Source organism: Rhineura floridana, chromosome 6 (assembly GCF_030035675.1).
Source record: "Rhineura floridana isolate rRhiFlo1 chromosome 6, rRhiFlo1.hap2, whole genome shotgun sequence".
Lineage (NCBI taxonomy): Eukaryota > Metazoa > Chordata > Lepidosauria > Squamata > Rhineuridae > Rhineura > Rhineura floridana.
In genome coordinates, this window is record NC_084485.1 from 5,261,257 (window position 1) to 5,282,785 (window position 21,529).

The 21,529-nt window shown below is 46.7% G+C and overlaps 1 protein-coding gene across 1 annotated transcript in view; it reads right to left on the reverse strand.

Annotated features, from left to right (window-relative positions):
• LOC133386493 (bactericidal permeability-increasing protein-like) overlaps positions 1-21,529 on the reverse strand; it is a 55,198-nt gene that overhangs the window by 22,511 nt on the left and 11,158 nt on the right. Inside the window, exons 2-6 of the mRNA XM_061630149.1 lie at positions 20,740-20,818; positions 2,964-3,111; positions 2,261-2,375; positions 1,419-1,547; positions 277-432 (exon numbers count right to left, since the gene is read on the reverse strand). Of these exons, the coding sequence (XP_061486133.1) occupies positions 277-432; positions 1,419-1,547; positions 2,261-2,375; positions 2,964-3,111; positions 20,740-20,818 (627 nt within the window). The remainder of the gene's footprint in view (positions 1-276; positions 433-1,418; positions 1,548-2,260; positions 2,376-2,963; positions 3,112-20,739; positions 20,819-21,529) is intronic.

Sequence of the window (21,529 nt, forward strand, 5' to 3'; positions counted from 1 at the left end):
GATGTGCCACTTGTCAAGGCCTTTTGGGATTGAATGCAACAAAAGGACGTAAGAAACTGCCTTATGCCAAGTCAGCCTATTGGTCCATCGAGCTCTCTGTTGCCTACACTGACCGGCAGCAGCTCTGTAGGGTTCCAGGAAGGAGTCTCTCTCAACTCTATCTGGAGACACCAGGAATTGGGCCTGGGACTTTGTGCATGCAAAGCAGGGGCCCTATCACTGAGCCGCAGGTCTTCCAGTGCATGGGGAACACAGGGGACTGGGGGAACTGAGTACCTGCTTCCCCCAGAGAATTTCATGCTGAAGTCTCCGATGGCAGAACGGCAGCTGTCGTACCACACCTGAGGGCGTCCTACAGCATCCCTGCCCACTCCCAGGACAGCAGAGAGGGACAGCCGATTGATGCTGATGTCAGCAGTGCCGCTATCCTGCCTGTGGGGGAAAGAGGAAAGACTTGCCAGCAATCACTGCTTCTGGATGAGGCAGAGAGAGCAGAAACTGTGTTCATCAGAGCATCCGGCTTACGTGATCTGGAGAAACTGAAAGGTTATCGGGGTTGGTGCCGGTCCCCGGGAGATGGAACATTATTCCCAGCCAAAAGGCCTTCAAGGGCCGTGGCTTCATCCATCAGATGGATGCAACGTCTAGATTACAGTCCTACAAAATAGCTAGTGGTAATCCCACGCCATCTCACATTGTCTGGAGACCAGGCCCATCTAGTCTGTTGGCATTACAAACGGGGGGGGGGGTCATCTTGACACCCCTTACCAGAAGGGCATGCCGTGCCAGATAAACCTGGAATGTGCCATTTGGCCAAGGCTGGCCTAAGACACTTTGCTGCCGGAGACATAAGGAAGATGGTGGCCTCTTCCAGTTCCACATAGAGAAGGTGACTGGACCAGCAGCTGAATCTCATTTCAACATTCGCAACAGGATACCTGCAAACACAACCTACATTTGAAGCATCTGGCTTCCCCCCAAAAATCCTGGGAACTGTAGTTTACCCCGCACAGAGCTACAATTCCCAGCACCCTTAACAAACTACATTTACCAGGGTTCTTTGGGGGATGTAAGGTGCTTGAAATGTATGGTGTGTACCCAGCCAGAATCCTCCACCACATCTGAAGCAGCAGGCTAGTTTAGGGCCCCAGGATGGGCCATGTGGCATATGGGGCCTTGTCCTCCAACAAAAGGGAACAGCTGGGGGCTTTAGCAGGAACAAGCAGTGGGGAATTGCCATTGCACCCCAGCATCTGCTGCCTGTGGCTGTTGCCTTACTCTGCCTAACGGGAGAGCCGGGCCTGCATTTGGCTGCTGGAACATTCGTGCCAGAGCCCTCCCTCCTCCCTGCTCAGCTGCTTGAAAGCCAAAACCAGTTTCCCAACAGCAGATCAGTTCTTAACAAAATCAGTTCTTACCGAAACACAGACGCCATCTTCCAGTTACCACTGACCAAGAACTGGGCATTTTGGATGGAAATATTGACACCTGTCCCTGCAATGAACCCAATGGCTATGTGGTTCACCTGAAGTTGGCTGACTCGGGCCCTAAAAAGAAGCACAGAGAGACACCTGCGGTCACCCTCCGGCTGAACACTTTCTTGGGCCTCCATAAAACAGCCTGGGAAGAGCATCGGAACCTAGGCAGCCACCTTATACTGAGTCAGGCCGTTAGTCCATCTGGTTCAGCTTTGTCAACACTGACTGGCAGCTGCTCTCCAGCGTTTCAGACAGGGTGCCTCTCCTGTACCTACCTGGAGATGCCAGGGATTGAACCTGGGACATTCTACATGCAAAGCAGATGCTCTTCCGCTGAGCTATGGCCCTTCCCAAATAGGAACACAGACAGCTGCCTTATACCAAGTCAGACCATTGGCCCACCTTGCTCAGTGTTGTCCACCCTGACTGGCAGCAGCTCTCCAGGTTTTCAAATAGGGGGACTCTCCCACCCCTACCCAGAGATGCAAGGGATTGAACTTGCGACCTTCTGCATGCAAAGCAGATGTTCTACCACTGAGCTACGGCCCTTCCTCCTGGGGCCAAGGGCTGAGGCAGATGGATGCCACAGGGTTAGGGGGTGGCCTAGATGCCCTTTGGGTCCCCTCCAGCCATCCATTATTCCAGATTGTTGCCATGTCTTCTTGTGAGCTGCATGCAGCCACCTAGGTCTAGCTGTGATGGACAGGACAATGGGGGGTGTAGCTGTGAATGTTCCATGGGGCGGACCCAGGAAGGGGAGGGGGCCACACACTCTGTCTTACCCAGATACAGAATATTGCACTTTCCCAACAAGTGGTACATTGCTGGAACCATTTATATCCTGGAATGTCTCCTTCTTCAGCCTTGACTTCAACAGCTCCAATCCAAGTTCCTTTGCTGTAAAGAGTGAACAAGGGCCGGAATCAGGGAAGGGGGGAGGTTAAGGTGGTGGTGGGGTAACAAGGCAGGATTATTACTAGGAATAGCTGTGTTTTCAAAACCAAAGTCTGCCCCCTTCTGACTTGGGGTAAACATCAATGCAGGTTGGATTCCTGCAATGAGCAAGGGGTTGGACTTGATGGCCTTATAGGCCCCTTCCAACTCTACTATTCTATGAATCTATGATCTACCCGACTTAGTCACAGGTCATTGTTTTTTGTAAGTTCCCCAGAAGGTGAGGCTGCATACACACCATACATCCAAAGCACAGTTAAAGCAAAGGGTGCATTTGAAAAATAAATGTATATTATACATTACAGACACACACATATGCATACCTCCAAACCTTAATCCAAATATCACATTTTAAAACTAGAGACTTTGGGGTTTTATAATGTACATTCCACACAAGCAAGTTCACAATCTCAGGATTTGTGGGAGAGTTTTTTTTTTTAATCTCCAGGCTCCCTTTCTGCTTTGCTCAAGGTGCAGGCCAAGTGTTTTATGCTGCGGGGAGCGTGTGGAGATTGTCGTGAGATAACGCACCATATTCCAGACCCTTCTGGCTCACTTGGACCTTCAAGCCTCCCTCAGCCCCTCTCGCTGTCTGCATCAAGAGAGCCATGGAAATAATCCAGAAGAACATCCTCTGGGGGCCCAAGGTCTGTGACGGTGTCCAGGTCATCTGGGCTCTCTGGGATGGGAAGACAAGGAGTACTCAGAACTACACAAAAGAGCACAGCTCCACAATGACCCTCTCAAGTGAAATTCTAAAATAGACATTAGAGCAATGCAACCAAAAAGTCACAAAATAATGTGCAAGCTTTCACATTTTCCAGAACTCTTCATCAGGCTAGATGGTAAACAAAGGAAGGGGGGAAACTCGGCTGACAGTGACAGGTGACACCATGCAATTTGCACCCCTTAAGTGAGCAGCAGTGCGTGTTCATCGTGGCAAGAACACTATGTGCATATTCTGGATTTTTAAATTATTTTCAAATGGCAGGGGCAGCATTATATGTGCTTTGTTCCCAAGAGGCATTCTGCTGCAACAGCTGATAAGTGCATTTGTTTCTGCTTAGAAATTCCCACTCAAAATGGCTCTGTTCTCCATTTCTCGTCCTGGGCGAAATTCTCAGCCTACACACTGATGTGGAAATAGGCTGCGACAATGTGTCCTTTATCCCCTTTCGTTTGATGTATTTCCTGATGACATTGTCCAAGCTTCATTTGAACGGGTAGCGCCTATTGTAAAAAGACCTCCTTTTTCCAACTGTTTTTGCGGTGTGTTCTATGACGGCCTCCCTCACCCTGGCACCCTCCAGATGTTTTGGTCTACAACACACATCAGTCCCAGCCAGCATGGCCCTGGGAGTTGTAGCCCCAAACATCTGGAGGGCACCACACTGGAGAAGGCTGTTCTACTATGTATGAGACTGAAACACCCAGAAGATGCAGACATATCTTTATGCTGCAATCAGACAGCACCTACCCACACATCTGGGTGTGTTATTTAGTGCTAAACCAGTAGCACCAGAACCTACACCCCCAGAATAAAAACTTTTGCAGAATCTGCATAGCAATCTTCCCACAAGCCATTTTAGAACACATGCAGTTATTTGTTCTGAAAAGAGGAGTGAGCAAATCAAGCCTTTAAAAGACTTAGGAAACACTTGCTCCCAGCTGTGTGTGTGTGGGTTATTTTAAAGGCAGCACCGGCACCTGGGAGACCAGGGTTCGAATCCCCCCACAGCCATGCAGCTCACTGGGTGACCTTGGGCCAGTCACTGCCACTCAGCCCCAGAGGAAGGCAATGGGAAACCTCCTCTGAATACTGCTTATAATGAAAACCCTATTCATAGAGTCGCCGTAAGTCGGGATCCACTTGAAGGCAGTACATTTACATTTTTTCATTTTCCTAACAAAAAAGTCTCCCCACGTAGTAGTAGTTGCAGTAGCAGTAGTAATAATAATAATAATGGATTTTTTTTTACTCTGCCTTTCAGGATAAGTTCTGGAAATGTAATGTAATAACTTCTGACCACGTGCAAAATGCTCACGAAGGCCTCCATAAGTCTGGGTGACCAGTTTTAATTTTTTCGGGTTCTATCCAACACAGACGTTAGTCAGGGTCCCATCTGTGCAAGGATTCACCACTAGGACAATGGGACTGTCCCCCCCCCTTCTCCCCTACTTCTGTTCAGGGGGTTCCCCCAACACTCCAGGGCAGATTTGGGGAGGGCGCAGGGCCAATGCACGGGGCAAGGAGAGGAAGGAAAGTCCTGTTGGTTGTGCTAGTGTGAATCCTTGTGCTGATGGGACAAGTTAGTTAAATACTACCATTTACATAGCGCTTCCTCAAAAAAAGTTTCCAAGCAGTGTACACATTCAGTTGTTGTTGTTTATTAAATTCATACCCCGCCCTCTCTCTCAGCAGGACCCCAAGGTGGCAAACAAAAGCACTAAACACTCTAAAACATCTTAAACACAGACTTTAAAATATATTAAAACAAGACATCTTTAAAAACATCTTTAAAAAAGCTTTAAAAACATCTTAAAAAGCAATTCCAACACAGAGGCAGATATGTATATCAGTACACAGACCAATTTTTTTAAAAAAAACCTATGGATAAATTCATCACTGAAAAGATAGATAAAATCAATAAAGCATTTAAAACAAATGTGGCTAAATCATATGTCTGGATTAGGGATGGGGGAGAAATTCAATTCAGCTTGCATTTAAAGCCAAATCTATCAAATTCATTCTTTCCAAAACAATAAGAGAACCAAACCATGGCCATTGTTCAAAATTCACAATTTTGCAATGCAGTTCTGCAACTGAACCCTTCAAATTAATGAACCTAAATTAGTCATGTCTGTTAACTTCAGAGTAGAACTAGCATTGAATACCCTCCATTATATTCTAAACACTGAGTAGCCAAAGTGGTGCCCTCCAGATGTTGCGGACTAAAAACCCCATCATCCCCAGCTGGCATGGCCAACAGCCAGGGATGATGGGAGTTGTAGTCTACAACATCTAGAGGGCACCATGTTGGTTACCCCTTTTCTAAAAACACACCTGAGAACACACACGAAATCTGGGATGCACTAAAGTTGGTCAGGGAAAGAAAGAGAGGAAGAGATGTTTGCTGAAGTTAGGAGAAGGGATTTGTCAAAAGGGGAAGCAAGAAGAATTTGGGATGAATCAGCCAAGAAAGAAGAGAGTCCATCAAAGGGAAGACCACCACCAAGACAGAGAGCCCGGGTTAGGCTTGAAAACTGGAGACAGGAAAAGTGGGGGAGAAGGAGAGAGGGTCCTGCCCGCTGATATACTTGCCCAAGAGGAAAGGGTGGAATGAGCACCTGTCCTTATTTCTGCAAGGTGGCTGCTTTCTGTGTTGGAGTTGAAGGTAAATGGCCTGGAAGCTTCAGCCCTTGAGGTTGGTTCAGAAGCTGCCGCTCATGCAAAATGCAGACTCTCTCCACCATGTTACGTAGCTGCTGAAAGAATCGCACTGGCTGCCCATTAGCTGCCAGGCTAAGTCCAAGGTGTTGATTCTGGTCTGCAAAAACCCTATGAAGCTTAGGGCCAGGATTTCTAAAAGATCATCTCACCCCTGATATACCCAACTGACCACTGCACTCTGCAGCAGACGGCCTCTTGCAGATACCATCTTATCAGAAGGTCCCTACACACCAGACAGGCACGCCTCTCTATTGTCTTTTCGGTGCCTGTTGGAAGACCTTCCTTTTTCAACAAGCCTTTTAAGTGGAGTTCTTTATCCCCATCTGAACTGAATTTAAACCTGCTTTTTCTTATGCAGAGCTTCCTTTGCATTTGACCCAGAAACTGCAGTCAGTGAAGAATACTGCCGGCATATAACACCCCTGATCAGAGAGACCTGCATTGCCTGTTGATTTGTTACTGGGCCAAGCTGAAGGTATTACTCTTAGCCCACATTCACACCATTCATTTATTCCACTATTATCCCACTTCAAACAGTCATGGGATGTGTAGTTTGTGAATGGTGCTGACAGATATTGGGAGGCCCCTATTCCCCTCACAGAGCTCCAGTTCCCAGAATTCCATGGGAAGAGGGATTGATTATTAAACCACTCTGACAACTGTAGCTCTGTGAGAAGAGGAAGCATCTCCTAACAACTCTCAGAACCCTCCGGAAACTACATTTCCCATGATTCTTTGGGAGAAGCCATGACTTTTTAAAGTGGAATAATAGTGGAATAAATTTATTGTGTGAATGTGGCCCCAGTATAAAAAGCTCTTGATAACTTACTTGGGATCATATATGCATACTTAACAGCTTCACTCTGCAGGACTGGCACCATTACAAGGGTCACATAATATTCAGTCTGCACTTGTTAGGAATGGATCTTTTAGTGTGGCAACTCTAACCCTCTGGAACTCCCTGCCTATCCATATCAGGCAGGTGCCTTCACTGTACAATTTTCAGCACTTGCTAAAAACTCTTTTGCTTAGGCAAGCCTATCCAGACATATAAAAACTGGTGGATGTTTTTATATGTAATTTTAGCTTTACTGCTGCTTGTAATTGTATTTTGATTTTTTAAAGTTTTATTGATAGTTTTAATTTATATTTTATGTTTTTTGTAAACAGCGTAGAGGTTTTATTTACAGTTAAGCAGTATACACATTTTGTTAAATAAATGTTTTTAGTACATATGGAATTGTTTTTAATTGCCTTAATTGTTGATGTTTCTACTATGAAATTGCTTGGAGATGTTTTATGGAAAGTGATTCATAAATGGATGGCTGTGCTCTGCCACCCTAGTCAGAGGCAGCATGCTTCTGAAAACCAGTTGCCGGAAGCCTCAGGAGGGGAGAGTGTTCTTGCACTCGGGTCCTGCTTGCGGGCTTCCCCCAGGCACCTGGTTGGCCACTGTGAGAACAGGATGCTGGACTAGATGGGCCACTGGCCTGATCCAGCAGGCTCTTCTTATGTTCTTATGTTTTAAAAAATGAAAATTGCGGGGGAGGGGGGAGTTCACAGGAGCATTCCTGTGCAGGGAAGTGGGGTCTTTGTGGGATCCAAAAGACTGCTTAACTGCTAGAGGGAAAAGCATCTCTTTTTATCCTCAAACTGGGCTTAAAATTGAAATAAAAACAAAGACTACAAATCCAGTCTCCCTGGCTATGAGGATCCAGATGGTATAATAACGTGCCCCAAAATATCTGGTTATCATGCCTGTTTGTGATATTATATCACCAAAGAAGGCAACAATGCAGCTGAAACTGTCCTTCTGGGTAACATCTAGGGTGGATCCCCTCAGGCTATTGATTGTTCATTGGTTATTTGGGGGAGCGGGAAGAAGGATAATCTCTTGGCTTAACATTTCCAGGAAGAGTCTGGTGGTCTTTTGTTTATCTTTAAATTTGCAAGCGATAAAGGAGAATGGCAGAGATTTTGCAGCGAGAGGAGACAGGGATCCATGGATTTAGCAGGACGTGTTGCAACTCAGCTTGCTTGAAGGTGTCTTGCCTGAGTGACTCTCTCTCCTTGACTCTTCAGGCCAAAACAGACCTTCCCTCCTCAGGCACAGGCTACCATTATTTAAACAAAAGAAAGGCTGTACTTCTGAATGCCAGTCGCTGGAACTTGTGGGAGGGGAGAAGCTGCTGTTGCACTCAGGTCCTGCTTGCATGCTTCCCAGAGGCATCTGGCTGGCCGCTGTGAGAACAGGATGCTGGTCTAGATGGGCCCTCTTTGGCCTGATCCAGCTACAGCTCTTGTGATGGCCTTTTTATAGGGATACATTGTAACACTGCTCTCTAGGGTCTTTGGCAGGGGGCCTTTTATAACACGGAAGAGTAAAAGGCATGTGCTGCACCAATGAGCTATGGCCCCCTCCAAGGCTAGTTATCTGAGTGTGTGTACATTATATGGGTGTGGAGTGTACCACCACCTCGCTCATATGCAAACAATTTTTACTATAATTGTATAATAACCTAACAAGACAAATAATTGGGTGTTAGAACAAATTAAACCAGAACTGTCACTAGAAGCTAAAATGATGAAACTGAGGTTATCATACTTTGGACACATCATGAGAAGACACAATTTACTAGAAAAGATAATAATGCTGGGAAAAACAGAAGGAAGTAGAAAAAGAGGAAGGCCAAACAAGAGATGGATTGATTCCCTAAAGGAAGCCACAGACCTGAACTTACAAGATCTGAACAGGGTGGTTCATGACAGATGCTCTTGGAGGTCACTGATTCATAGGGTCACCATAAAAGTCGTAGTCGACTGAAGGCACATCACAACAACAAACAACAAGACTCTTCCAACACCACATATGAAAGTAAAAATAGATGCCATCTGTAGGCCATGCCTCTTCCTAGCAGATACAGCTGCCCAGTTTAGTCACTTAATTCATAATTCAGTGAAATAACAAAGATGACAACAAACTGGAACAGGTTCAGAGGAGGGCAACGAGGATGATCAAAGGACTGGAAACAAAGTCCTATGAGGAGAGATGGAAAGAACCGGGCATGTTTAGCCTGGAGAAGAGAAGACCAAGGGGAGAGATGATCATACTCTGAAAGTACTGAAAGGCTGTCACACAGAGAAGACCGGGATCTCTTCTCCATCCTCCCAGAATGCAGGACACAGAATAATGGGCTCAAGATACAGGAAGCCAGATTTCAACTGAACATCAGCAAAAACTTCCTCACTGTTAGAGCAGTACGACGATGGGACCAATAACCTTGGGAGGTGGTGGGCTCTCCAACACTGGAGGCCTTCTAGAGACAGCTGGACAGCCACCTCTTGGGTCTGCTTTAATTTGGATTTCTGCATAGAGCAAGGGGATAGACTTGATGTCTTCATAGGCCCCTTCCAACTCTACAATTATATGATGAACTTTCTGGGAATGGTAAGATTGATTTGGAGTATCTGGTGTCAGTTTTGTGTGACCTCCTTCTTTAAAATTAAAATTAAAAAGCCTTCTCCAACCTGGTGTTTATGACTACAATTCCCATCAGCCCTAGCCAGCACAGGCACTATAGTGCAAAATATCTGCAGGACACCCAGTTAGCAAAAGCTGAATCAGACCAACTTAGGTTGAGCAACAGCGCCTCTTAAATTATTCTGTGTGCACCCTAAGGGTGTTTCCAGATGGATGATTATGGGTGCTATTTATGTAACAACGTTTTTGCAGCATCTACACAAAATTGTTAGCATCAAAATGCTAACCCATAATCCTCCCTGCTCCAAATTTAATCCAGACTTATCCTTTCTGGTTAAAAAAACAATATTGCCAATGACCCACTTGCAGTATCTGAATGGCCTGTTTGCAGTATTAGGCTTCTGCCTGAGGCACTGCTGCTTAAGAACATAAGAAGTGGCTTGCAGGACCACACTAAGGTCCATCTAAGATGCAGACAAGGATCCCAGCAACCGGCAGGATGGAAATTAGCCACTTGTCCATCAGTGGGCCCCAGTTGACTCCTGCCTGCTCCTGACTTGAGGAACCAACCAACCAAAGTGACTTTGTTCCCTAATTAGATTTCTTTCCCTTCTCCTTGTCACCAAGAGCACTGTTATTTTTTACTAATTGACCTACCCCTTTTTCCTTATATGAGTTCAACGATAAAGGCCAGAGGGACCTTCTTTTTCCTTCCAACGGAAAGGTAAGCATTCAGGGAAGGGTTTGGAAGATTGTGGGAGGGAGGGTGGCTATAGCAGGCCACTCTCGTAGCTACAGCCCTGAGAGGTGGTCCACCATCTAGTGCATGCAAGTCCCGGAGCTTGACTGTGAATTCCCCCAAAAGGTGGGAGATCCGGCCTATGTGTGGTTCTAGAGTCACATCCTGCCATTTACCACCATGCTACAAGAACCACTGGGGTTCCCTTCTCTGATTGCATGGGCTGCTTCTTCGGATGAAGCCTTCAGAAGTACTGCCGCTTGAGGGGAAGGACTGTGGCTCAGTGGCAGCGAATCTTCCTTGTATGCAGAAGATCGCAGGTTCAGTCCCCAGCATCTCTAAGTAGGGCTGGAAGAGACTGCTTCACTGACACCCTGGAGAGCCGCTGCCGGTCAGTGTCGACAATACTGAGCCGTATGGACCAATGGTCTGACGTTATACAAGGCAGCTTCCTATGTTAAGTAGCCACATGGGTTACGCATGCAAAATAGTGGCTGCCAGATGGGATGAAATTCTGGAATGCAAATATTACTTACAAGAATCTTCAGCTCCAAGGGGGCAGCTGCAATGTCTCTTTTTCAGCAGGAGAGCTGGATATCATCCAGTGATCTTATCTAGCCCCCAGGAGCCTTTATAATTCTTCCCCACTGCACCTAGACTTCCTTATCTTTCAAATGACTGCCAGTAATTCATCAATCCAGGCTCAGTGGAATCCCCCCACCATTTCCCCATCTCCGTCTGCACAATCAGAGAGCAAGAAGGGAAGTGAAGATTGTTCATCAGGCCCCACTGGATGCTTGTACTCTTGTGAGAAAATCCAACCGCGCCATTTGTCATCGAGGGGATGCCATCTGTATGACGAAAGGCACACACTGATGAACATTGCCCAAAATGCGTAGTGAACAACAAGATGGCAAATCAGTTTCAGCATAAGGAAGTGTGAAGTGATGGACCTTGGGGCAAGATAATAATACTAATCCTACCTTTCAGATATACACCGATGTGGTCTGAGGTCAGATTTGGCCTGCCAGGATTCCCCATTTGGCCCTCAAGGCTGATGTCAAAAACCACATCCCACCGTCCCCAAACCTGATGTCATATGTGACCAGTAGTGTAGTGCCAAAGTTAGAAGTGCAGAGTCCCCTCATGCCATGCCCCCTCAGGCAGCCATGACCCTCACAACCCCCGCCCCACTGGATTCACTGTAGCTTTCAGCACATTGGATAGTTCTTTGAAAGTTTGGACTAAAACCCGGAGAGGATTCCACTGCCCCACTGAAATGGAGCCACCAGCTGCCAGTGGAGCCACCCACTGGGAAGCAAATTATACAGATTGATGGTGTGACCAAACATGGAATACTGTATACAGTTCTGGTTGCCTCATCTCAAAAAGGATGTTGTAGAGCTGGAGAGCCAGTGTGGTGTAGTGGTGAAGGTGTTGGACCTGGGAGACCAGGGTTCGAATCCCCACACAGCCATGAAGCTCACTCGGTGACCTTGGGCCAGTCACTGCCTCTCAGCCTCAGAGCAAGGCAATGGTAAACCACCTCTGAATACCGCTCACCATGAAAACCCCCTTCATAGGGTCGCCATAAATCAGAATCGACTTGAAGGCAGTACATTTACATTTAGAGCTGGAAAAGGTTCAGAAGTACATGAAAGGTTGTCACAACGAGGAGGGCCAGGATCTCTTCTCGATCATCCCAGAGTGCAGGACACGGAATAATGGGCTCAAGTTGCAGGAAGCCAGATTTCCATTGGACATCAGAAAAAACTTCCTAACTGTTAGAGCCACACGACAATGGAACCAATTACCTAGAGAGGTAGTGAGCTGTCCGACACTGGAGGCATTCAAGAGGCAGCTGGACAGCCATCTGTTGGGAATGCTTTGATTTGGATTTCTGCATTGAGCAGGGGGTTGGACTTGATGGCCTTATAGGCCCCTTCCAACTCTACTATTCTATGATTCTATGAAAAGGGAAAGCAAAATTATCAAGGCACCAGAGATATTTCCTTAGGAGGAAAGGTCTCAACGTTTGGGACTTTTTAGTTTAGAAAAAAGACAAGCATAGAGGAATGCATAAAATGATGCATAGCATGGAGAAAGTGGGCAGAGAGATTTTCTTCCACTCTCACAATACTAGGACTTTGGGTCATCCCGTGAACCCGAATGTTGGAAGATTCAGGACAGTCCTTCACGCAGCACATAAACGATGGACTCCACTCCCACCAGAGGCAGTGTTGGCCACCAACTTGGAGGGCTTTAAAAGGGGATTAGAGAAATTCATGGGGGATAAGGCTGACAATGGCTACTAGCCATGATGGCTATGCTCTGCCTCCACTGTTGGAGGCAGTCTGCTTCTGAATGCCAGTTGCTGGAAACCGCAGGAGAGGAGAGAGCTCTTGCACTCAGGTCCTGCTTGCTGGCTTCCCGTTGGGGCATCTGGTTGGGGACTGTGAGGAGAAGAGGCTGGACAGGATGGCCACTCTTTGTTCTGGTCCAGCGGCCGCGCTCTTCTGATGTTGTTAAGCAACCTAAGAGTTTGGGAAGCTGCAGCCAATCAGAAAAGACAGGACTGGACCAAAGCTGCAGACACACTACCTGCATCCGGAACGTTTTCTTTGGCTTTGGCTTAAAACGTGTTTAAAACACATTTATCCATGGCCGGATGCATCTCCGCCGCAGAGCTCAGTCTTTTTAGGACCGTCCACAGCAAAGAATTAGGCCAGTCACTATCTCTGCCCAACCTACAGCGAAGCGTTTTCATTGAGCATGCTCAGAGTGGCAACAAGTTGGTCTACCAACCAGTTTTTAAATTTCACAGATAAACACACTGGGGCTGCAGCATTACCCCAGGCTTTGGAGTGAAAAGGGGCGGAATGTGATGTGTGTCATGTGTCTCTAGCTTCAGAAAACAGAGCTGGTGATGTACTGAAGCCAGTACAGCCACAAGTGTGTCTCTAGTCATAGAATCATAGAATAGTAGAGTTGGAAGGGGCCTATAAGGCAATCAAGTCCAACCCCCTGCTCCATGCAGGAATCCAAATCAAAGCATTCCTGACAGATGGCTGTCCAGCTGCCTCTTGAATGCCTCCAGGGTCAGAGAGCCCACCACCTCTCTAGGTAATTGGTTTCATTGTCGTATGGCTCTAACAGTTAGAAGTTTTTCCTGATGTCCAGTCGAAATCTGGCTTCCTGTAGCATGAGCCCATTATTCCGTGTCCTGCACTCTGGGATGATCGAGAAGAGATCCCGGCCCTCCTCTGTGTGACAACCTTTCATGTACTTGAAGAGTGCTATCCTATCTCCCCTCAGTCTTCTCTTATCCAGGCTAAACATGCCCAGTTCTTTCAGTCTCTCCTCATAGGGCTTGGTTTCCAGTCCCCTGATCATTCTCGTTGCCCTCCTCTGGACCTGTTCCAGTTTGTCTGCATCCTTCTTGAAGTGCGGAGACCAGAACTGGACACAGTACTCAAGATGAGGCCTAACCAGTGCTGAATAGAGGGGAACTAATACTTCACACTATTTGGAAACTATACTTCTGTTAATGCAGCTCCACGAGCTAGAGGGCTGCTCCACGAGCTAGAGGGAGCCCCAGCTGACAAAGCGTCAAGGCGAGTTAAGCAGCAGAGCGAGTTCGGCAGCAGGGCGAGGCGGCCAGGGCCCCCCACTCTGCCCGTCTGTTCCCTGACCTCAACTAAACCGCAGTCTCCAACCCATTGACGTAATAAACCTTAAACAAAACTATGCAGGTAAGAAGCCAGCAGGGGTGTGGGGGCTTTCCAGTGTTTTGCACCGCCTGCAGCATGTACGACTATCTGCCTGTTGGACAGAAGTCGTGGGTGTGCTCTCAGTGCAATGAGCTCCTGGCTCTCCGGGAACGACTTCATTTCCTTGAGGCCAAGGTGGCGGACCTGGAAAAGCTGAGAGAGGCAGAGAGGTGTGTGGAGGAGGCCTTCAGGGACGTTATAGCTGTGTCCCACTCCAACGATGATAGCTCTCCTGCTATCATGGACAACGATGGTCTCGGGGAAGGAGAGCATCCAGCTGAGGAAGAGGGAAACGATCCCTTAGAAGGGACCCATTGCATGGGGGATGAGCAGCTATCTTCTCGTGCCGAGGATATATCTCCAGGGGGTGGAGGGATCCTTGTAGTGGGTGATTCGATCATTAGGAACATAGACAGTGGGGTGTGTGATGGGCGTGTAGACCGCAAGGTGTTTTGCCTGCCTGGTGCGAAGGTTGCGGATATCGCCCGTCGTTTACATAGTTTGGTAGACAGTGCTGGGAAGGAGTCAGTGGTTGTGGTGCACGTTGGCACCAACGACATGGGGAAATGCAGCCGTGAGGTCCTGGAAGCAAAATTTAGGTTGCTAGGTAGGATGCTGAAAGCCAGGACCTCCAAGGTGGCTTTCTCTGAAATGCTACCAGTTCCACGCGCAGGACCAGCCAGACAGGCCCAGCTTCGCAGTCTCAATGCGTGGATGAGACGATGGTGTCGGGTGGAAGGGTTTGGATTTGTTAGGCACTGGGGAACATTTTGGGACAAGCCGGGCCTGTACAAAAGGGACGGGCTCCACTTGAACCAGAATGGAACCAGACTGCTGGCACTTAAAATTAAAAAGGTAGCAGAGCAGCTTTTAAACTGACTGAGGGGGGAAACCCGACAGGAGCTGAGAAAGGTCAGGTTTGGAATAAACCTCCCCCCTGGGATAAAAACCAAAGAAATGATGAAATTTTAAAAGGGGTAGGCCTAGAAGTAGGCATTGTGAGAGCAGGGGCACAGGATATAAATGCAGAAGAGCAAAATTACCACAGGCCTAACCACAAGTGCCAAAGACACTTGAAGAGAGACACTGCTTACAAGTGCCTGTACGCTAATGCTAGGAGCCTCCGAACCAAGATGGGAGAACTGGAGTGCTTGGTCTTAGAGAAGAGCATTGATATAGTGAGCATAACGGAGACCTGGTGGAATGGAGAAAACCAGTGGGATACGGTTATCCCTGGATATAAACTATATCGGAAGGACAGGGAAGGACGTATTGGTGGTGGAGTCGCTCTATACGTGAAAGAAGGCATTGAATCCAGCAAGCTCGAAACCCCAAAAGAGGCAGACTGCTCCACAGAATCGTTGTGGGTGGTGATACCGTGCCCCAGGAGGGACTTAATACTGGGAACGATCTATCGTCCCCCTGATCAACATGCTCAGGGAGACCTTGAGATGAGATATGAAATTGAGGAAGCATCCAAACTAGGAAATGTGGTAGTAATGGGTGACTTCAACTACCCGGACATAGACTGGCTGCATATGTGTTCCAGTCATGACAAAGAAGCAAAGTTTCTAGATATTCTAAATGACTATTCCCTAGACCAGTTGGTCATGGAACCGACCAGAGGGACGGCAACCCTGGACTTAATCCTCAGTGGGGACCAGGACCTGGTGCGAGATGTAAGTGTTGTTGAACCGATTGGGAGCAGTGACCACAGTGCTATTAAATTAAACATACATGTAACTGGCCAATTGCCAAGAAAATCCAACACGGTCACATTTGACTTCAAAAGAGGAAACTTCACAAAAATGAGGGGATTGGTAAAAAGAAAGCTGAAAAACAAGGTCCAGAGGGTCACATCACTCGAAAATGCTTGGAAGTTGTTTAAAAACACTATATTAGAAGCTCAACTGGAGTGCATACCGCAGATCAGAAAAGGTACTGCCAGGGCCAAGAAGATGCCAGCATGGTTAACGAGCAAAGTCAAGGAAGCTCTTAGAGGCAAAAAGTCTTCCTTCAGAAAATGGAAGTCTTGTCCGAATGAAGAAAATAAAAAAGAACACAAACTCTGGCAAAAGAAATGCAAGAAGACAATAAGGGATGCTAAAAAAGAATTTGAGGAGCACATTGCTAAGAACATAAAAACCAACAACAAAAAATTCTATAAATACATTCAAAGCAGGAGACCATCTAGGGAGACAATTGGACCCTTGGATGATAAGGGAGTCAAAGGTGTACTAAAGAACAATAAGGAGATTGCAGAGAAGCTAAATGAATTCTTTGCATCTGTCTTCACAGTGGAAGATATAGGGCAGATCCCTGAACCTGAACTAACATTTGCAGGAAGGGATTCTGAGGAACTGAGACAAATAGTGGTAACGAGAGAGGAAGTTCTAAGCTTAATGGACAATATAAAAACTGACAAATCACCGGGCCCGGATGGCATCCACCCGAGAGTTCTCAAAGAACTCAAAGGTGAAATTGCTGATCTGCTAACTAAAATATGTAACTTGTCCCTCGGGTCCTCCTCCGTGCCTGAGGACTGGAAAGTGGCAAATGTAACGCCAATCTTCAAAAAGGGATCCAGAGGGGATCCCGGAAATTACAGGCCAGTTAGCTTAACTTCTGTCCCTGGAAAACTGGTAGAAAGTATGATTAAAGCTAGATTAACTAAGCACATAGAAGAACAAGCCTTGCTGAAGCAGAGCCAGCATGGCTTCTGCAAGGGAAAGTCCTGTCTCAGTAACCTATTAGAATTCTTTGAGAGTGTCAACAGGCATATAGATAGAGGTGATCCAGTGGACATAGTGTACTTAGACTTTCAAAAAGCGTTTGACAAGGTACCTCACCAAAGGCTTCTGAGGAAGCTTAGCAGTCATGGAATAAGAGGAGAGGCCCTCTTGTGGATAAGGAATTGGTTAAGAAGCAGAAAGCAGAGAGTAGGAATCAACGGACAGTTCTCCCAATGGAGGGCTGTAGAAAGTGGAGTCCCTCAAGGATCGGTATTGGGACCTGTACTTTTCAACTTGTTCATTAATGACCTAGAATTAGGAGTGAGCAGTGAAGTGGCCAAGTTTGCTGACGACACTAAATTGTTCAGGGTTGTTAAAACAAAAAGGGATTGCGAAGAGCTCCAAAAAGACCTCTCCAAACTGAGTGAATGGGCAGAAAAATGGCAAATGCAATTCAATATAAACAAGTGTAAAATTATGCATATTGGAGCAAAAAATCTTAATTTCACATATACGCTCATGGGGTCTGAACTGGCGGTGACCGACCAGGAGAGAGACCTCGGGGTTGTGGTGGACAGCACGATGAAAATGTCGACCCAGTGTGCGGCAGCTGTGAAAAAGGCAAATTCCATGCTAGCAATAATTAGGAAAGGTGTTGAAAATAAAACAGCCAATATCATAATGCCGTTGTATAAATCTATGGTGTGGCCGCATTTGGAATACTGTGTACAGTTCTGGTCGCCTCATCTCAGAAAGGATATTATAGAGTTGGAAAAGGTTCAGAAGAGGGCAACCAGAATGATCAAGGGGATGGAGCGACTTCCTTACGAGGAAAGGTTGCAGCATTTGGGGCTTTTTAGTTTAGAGAAAAGGCGGGTCAGAGGAGACATGATAGAAGTGTATAAAATTATGCATGGCATTGAGTAAGTGGATAGAGATAAGTTCTTCTCCCTCTCTCATAATACTAGAACTCGTGGACATTCAAAGAAGCTGAATGTTGGAAGATTCAGGACAGACAAAAGGAAGTACTTCTTTACTCAGCGCATAGTTAAACTATGGAATTTGCTCCCGCAAGATGCAGTAATGGCCACCAGCTTGGATGGCTTTAAAAGAAGATTAGACAAATTCATGGAGGACAGGGCTATCAATGGCTACTAACCATGATGGCTGTGCTCTGCCACCCTAGTCAGAGGCAGCATGCTTCTGAAAACCAGTTGCCGGAAGCCTCAGGAGGGGAGAGTGTTCTTGCACTCGGGTCCTGCTTGCGGGCTTCCCCCAGGCACCTGGTAGGCCACTGTGAGAACAGGATGCTGGACTAGATGGGCCACTGGCCTGATCCAGCAGGCTCTTCTTATGTTCTTATGTTCTTATAGCGTTTGCCTTTTTTGCAGCCACATCACACTGTTGGCTCATATTCAGCTTGTGATCAACGACAATTGCAAGATCCTTCTCACATGTCATATGGCTGAGCCAAATATCCCCCATCTTATAACTGAGCATTTGGTTTCTTTTTCCTAAGTGTAGAACTTTGCATTTATCCCTGTCGAATTTCATTCTGTTGTTTTCAGCCCAATGCTCCAGCCTATCAAGGTCCCTTTGAATTTTGTTTCTGCCTTCCATGGTATTAGCTGTGCCCTGCAATTTTGTATCATCTACATAAGCATGCTTTGTACCTCCTCATCCCAGTCGTTAATAAAAATGTTGAAGAGCATTGGGCTCAGGACCGAACCCTGTGGTACTCCACTCGTTACTTCCACCCAGTTTGAGAAGGAACCATTGATAAGCGTTCTTTGAGTACGATTCTGGAGCCAACTGTGGATCCACCTGATAGCTGTTCCATCCAGCCCACATTTAGCTAGCTTGTTAATCAGAATATCAAAGATGGACAGTCAAAGATGGACAGTCTTCCCTGCTAGAAGGTAAATAGCCTGACCTGCATACCTGCTATTCTTCAAGCAGAGACAGATTTAGTGTGCTACCAAGAGAATGGATGAAGGCGGGGGGGGGCACAAGAGAAGAGTGGTTTGATGATTTGACAAAACATGAATGAACAAAGAATGGCAATTCAAATCGAAGCAGCCGTTGAATTAGGTGAGACTGGAATACCCCCGCCCGCCCGCCCTTCGCTGCCAAGGAGGATTACCCTTTGCATCTTGGCATGAATCATTTCTCTGTGCTTCCTTCCTTCCTATGAAGAGAAAGGCTCATAATAGTGACTCAAATCAAAATAGAAGGTGGGCTCTCCTGAGCGTGAACAATTCTTATGTCATCATGGGACTATAGGAAGGGATCTTGGAGGTCAACTAGTCCAACCACTTGCTGTGCAAGTCCTGAACCAGTGCCTGGAGTCTATAAGGGGCTGGACTTTTTCAGCTGTAAAAGTAAAACTTAATTCTCCTATTTTAAATTTGGCTGTCTCCACTAGAGACATGGTTCAGAAACTGCAACTGGTACACACAGCTGATGGAGAGGGGGTGGTCTGACCCTGTACAGCACAGCAAAACTGCCTGCCTCTAAATTTCTGAGCCCAATTCAAAGTGCTGGTTTTAATGTAGAAAGTCTGGTGTGGCTCAGAACCCCAGTGCCTAATGGAATGACTCTCCCAACATGAACTTTCTAAGATAGGCAGAGGTCCCTTTCTGAGTGCACCCTCCAAGAGAGGTTTGGAAGGTGGCAACTTCTTAGTTGTGGGGCCCTGCCTACTGGATGATTTCCCCAGAGAAGCCTGCCAGGCATCGGCTCTTACATCTTTTCAGCACCAAGTTAAAACAATATTTTCTTTGAGATTTGATGGAATATAATGAGCTGGGTCTAGGGTTGCCAGGTTCAAAGCCTGAGACTGATCCTGTATCTTTAGGAGAACAGAAAGTCAGCCAAGTGCAGGTGTTCTTGCAACTCTGTAATGGGAAAAACCACAAGGTGGAATCCTCCCTTCCCCCTGAACACCTTTTAAAGATACAGAAGACCTCTGGGAGGCCGGGCCTGGCAACCAAAGGGTCTTCTGTATCTTTAGAAGTTGTGCAGGGGGGAGGGAGAATTCCACCTTGTGGCTTTTCCCATTACAGTGTTGCAAGAACACCTGCACTTGGCTGACTTTCTCTCCTCCTAAAGATACAGGATCAGTCTGAGGCCAGGAACCTGGCAACCCTAGCTGGGTCCTATGGCTTATATGTTAGGGTTGCTTTTTTTAGTTGCTGCTAACAGTGATACTGTTTTCTTTTTAGAGGTTTGTTTGTTGTTGTGTTGTGATTATTAATTATTTGTTGTTTTACTTTTTAAAAAATAACTTTTGAATGTTAAATTGTTGAAAGTCCCCTGGAGATTCACTCTGGTATTAAGCAATGAACAAGTAAGGGACTAAAGAGGTCTCCAGTCTTTCACCACTAGTCAGCACACTTAATACAGTTTTATCAAGCTTTCTCCACACAATTTCACACTTTTTTCAATGGTGTTAAGGGCTAGAAACTTGCTTTAAAAAGAAAGGGGGGAGAAAATGGAAACAGAAGTTCTCAGGATGCCAATTACTGGAGATTGCTTGAAATATACATAGCCCTGTTGTGTAATTAGCAAGTGCAAGCAGCAAGGTTGCCTCACACCATCAAGTCTAATTGTTAGAGAATGAGAGAGAAAGACACCAATTTCTGCCTAGATAGAAGCTACACTCATCAGATGCTCTGCTTCTGAATGCCAGAATCACAGGGTGCTTCCAGGGTGCTTTCCCAAAATATCAGATGGTGTGTGTGTGCAGTTAAAATGGGTTGAAGGCCTGCGTTGCACTGCACAAGAAGCCAAAGTCAGCCCCTTAGATCCCACTGGCACCACTCAAAATATCACTGCTCCAAATAATGGCTGGTCCTGCTCAATTCAGAGAGGTTTATGCAGGGTAGAAGTGAATCAGGGCCCAAATTGGTGAATGGCAGGGAGGGGTGTTGTCATTTGGGTTCACCTGCAGGCAGACACCCAAATAGCTTGGGCTGGTACTCAGAGCTTGTAAAAGTTACTTTTTTAAACTACAACTCCCATCAGCCCCAGCCAACATGGCCACTGGATTGGGCTGATGGGAGTTGTAGTTCAAAAAAGTAACTAGAAAGACCCTCCTTGTTCTTTGAGAAGGACTGTCCCCCAGTAACCCACCTTGCTGGTCTGGAAGAGAAGGCAGATGTTGCCCTCCTTTGACTCCCCCGTTCCCAAGGCCTGCTGTGCCCTGTGCAGCCTGCAGGGGAAGACAGCAAAATATTTCAGGGGAGAGATGTCTCCATCAGCAGGCAGAAGTGTGGTCTTGTGCAAGGCGCGTTCTGCTGTGGTCTCATCTGCGCTGACTCAGCAACCAGTTTGGGGCAAGCCCCTCACTCTCTCCCAGCCACAGCTGTAGCCACAGAAGGGACCTGGGCCACTTAGGGAGATTCCCTGCTTCCTCTTTTGGATGCTCTGCTTCCGTTTCTGAAAAATAAGTCTCAGGGTGGCATCCAGCATTAGTCATCTGCAGAGTAGACTCAGTCACATCAATGGGTTGACGTTAGTCATGCCCATTGATTTCAGCAGGTCTGCTCTATGTAGGGTTGCCTGGTCCATCGCCTGAGACTGATCCTGTATGTTTAGGAGGAGAGAAAGGCAGCCAAGTGCAGGTGTTCTTGCAACCCTGTAATGGGAAAAACCACAAGATGGAATTCTCCCTTTCCCCTGCACAACTTTTAAAGATGCAGAAGACCTCTGGGAGGCTGGGCCTGGCAACCAAGAACCAGAGCTTGGAAAAGTTACTTTTTAAAACTACAACTCCCATCAGCCCCAGCCAGCATGGCCACTGGATTGGGTTGATGGAAGTCGTAGTTCAAAAAAATAACTTTTCCAAGCTCTGCCAAGAACCTGGCAACCCTAACTCTATGAGTAATGTGGGACACAGCTCTCAGGTCCACCCTTACATTCA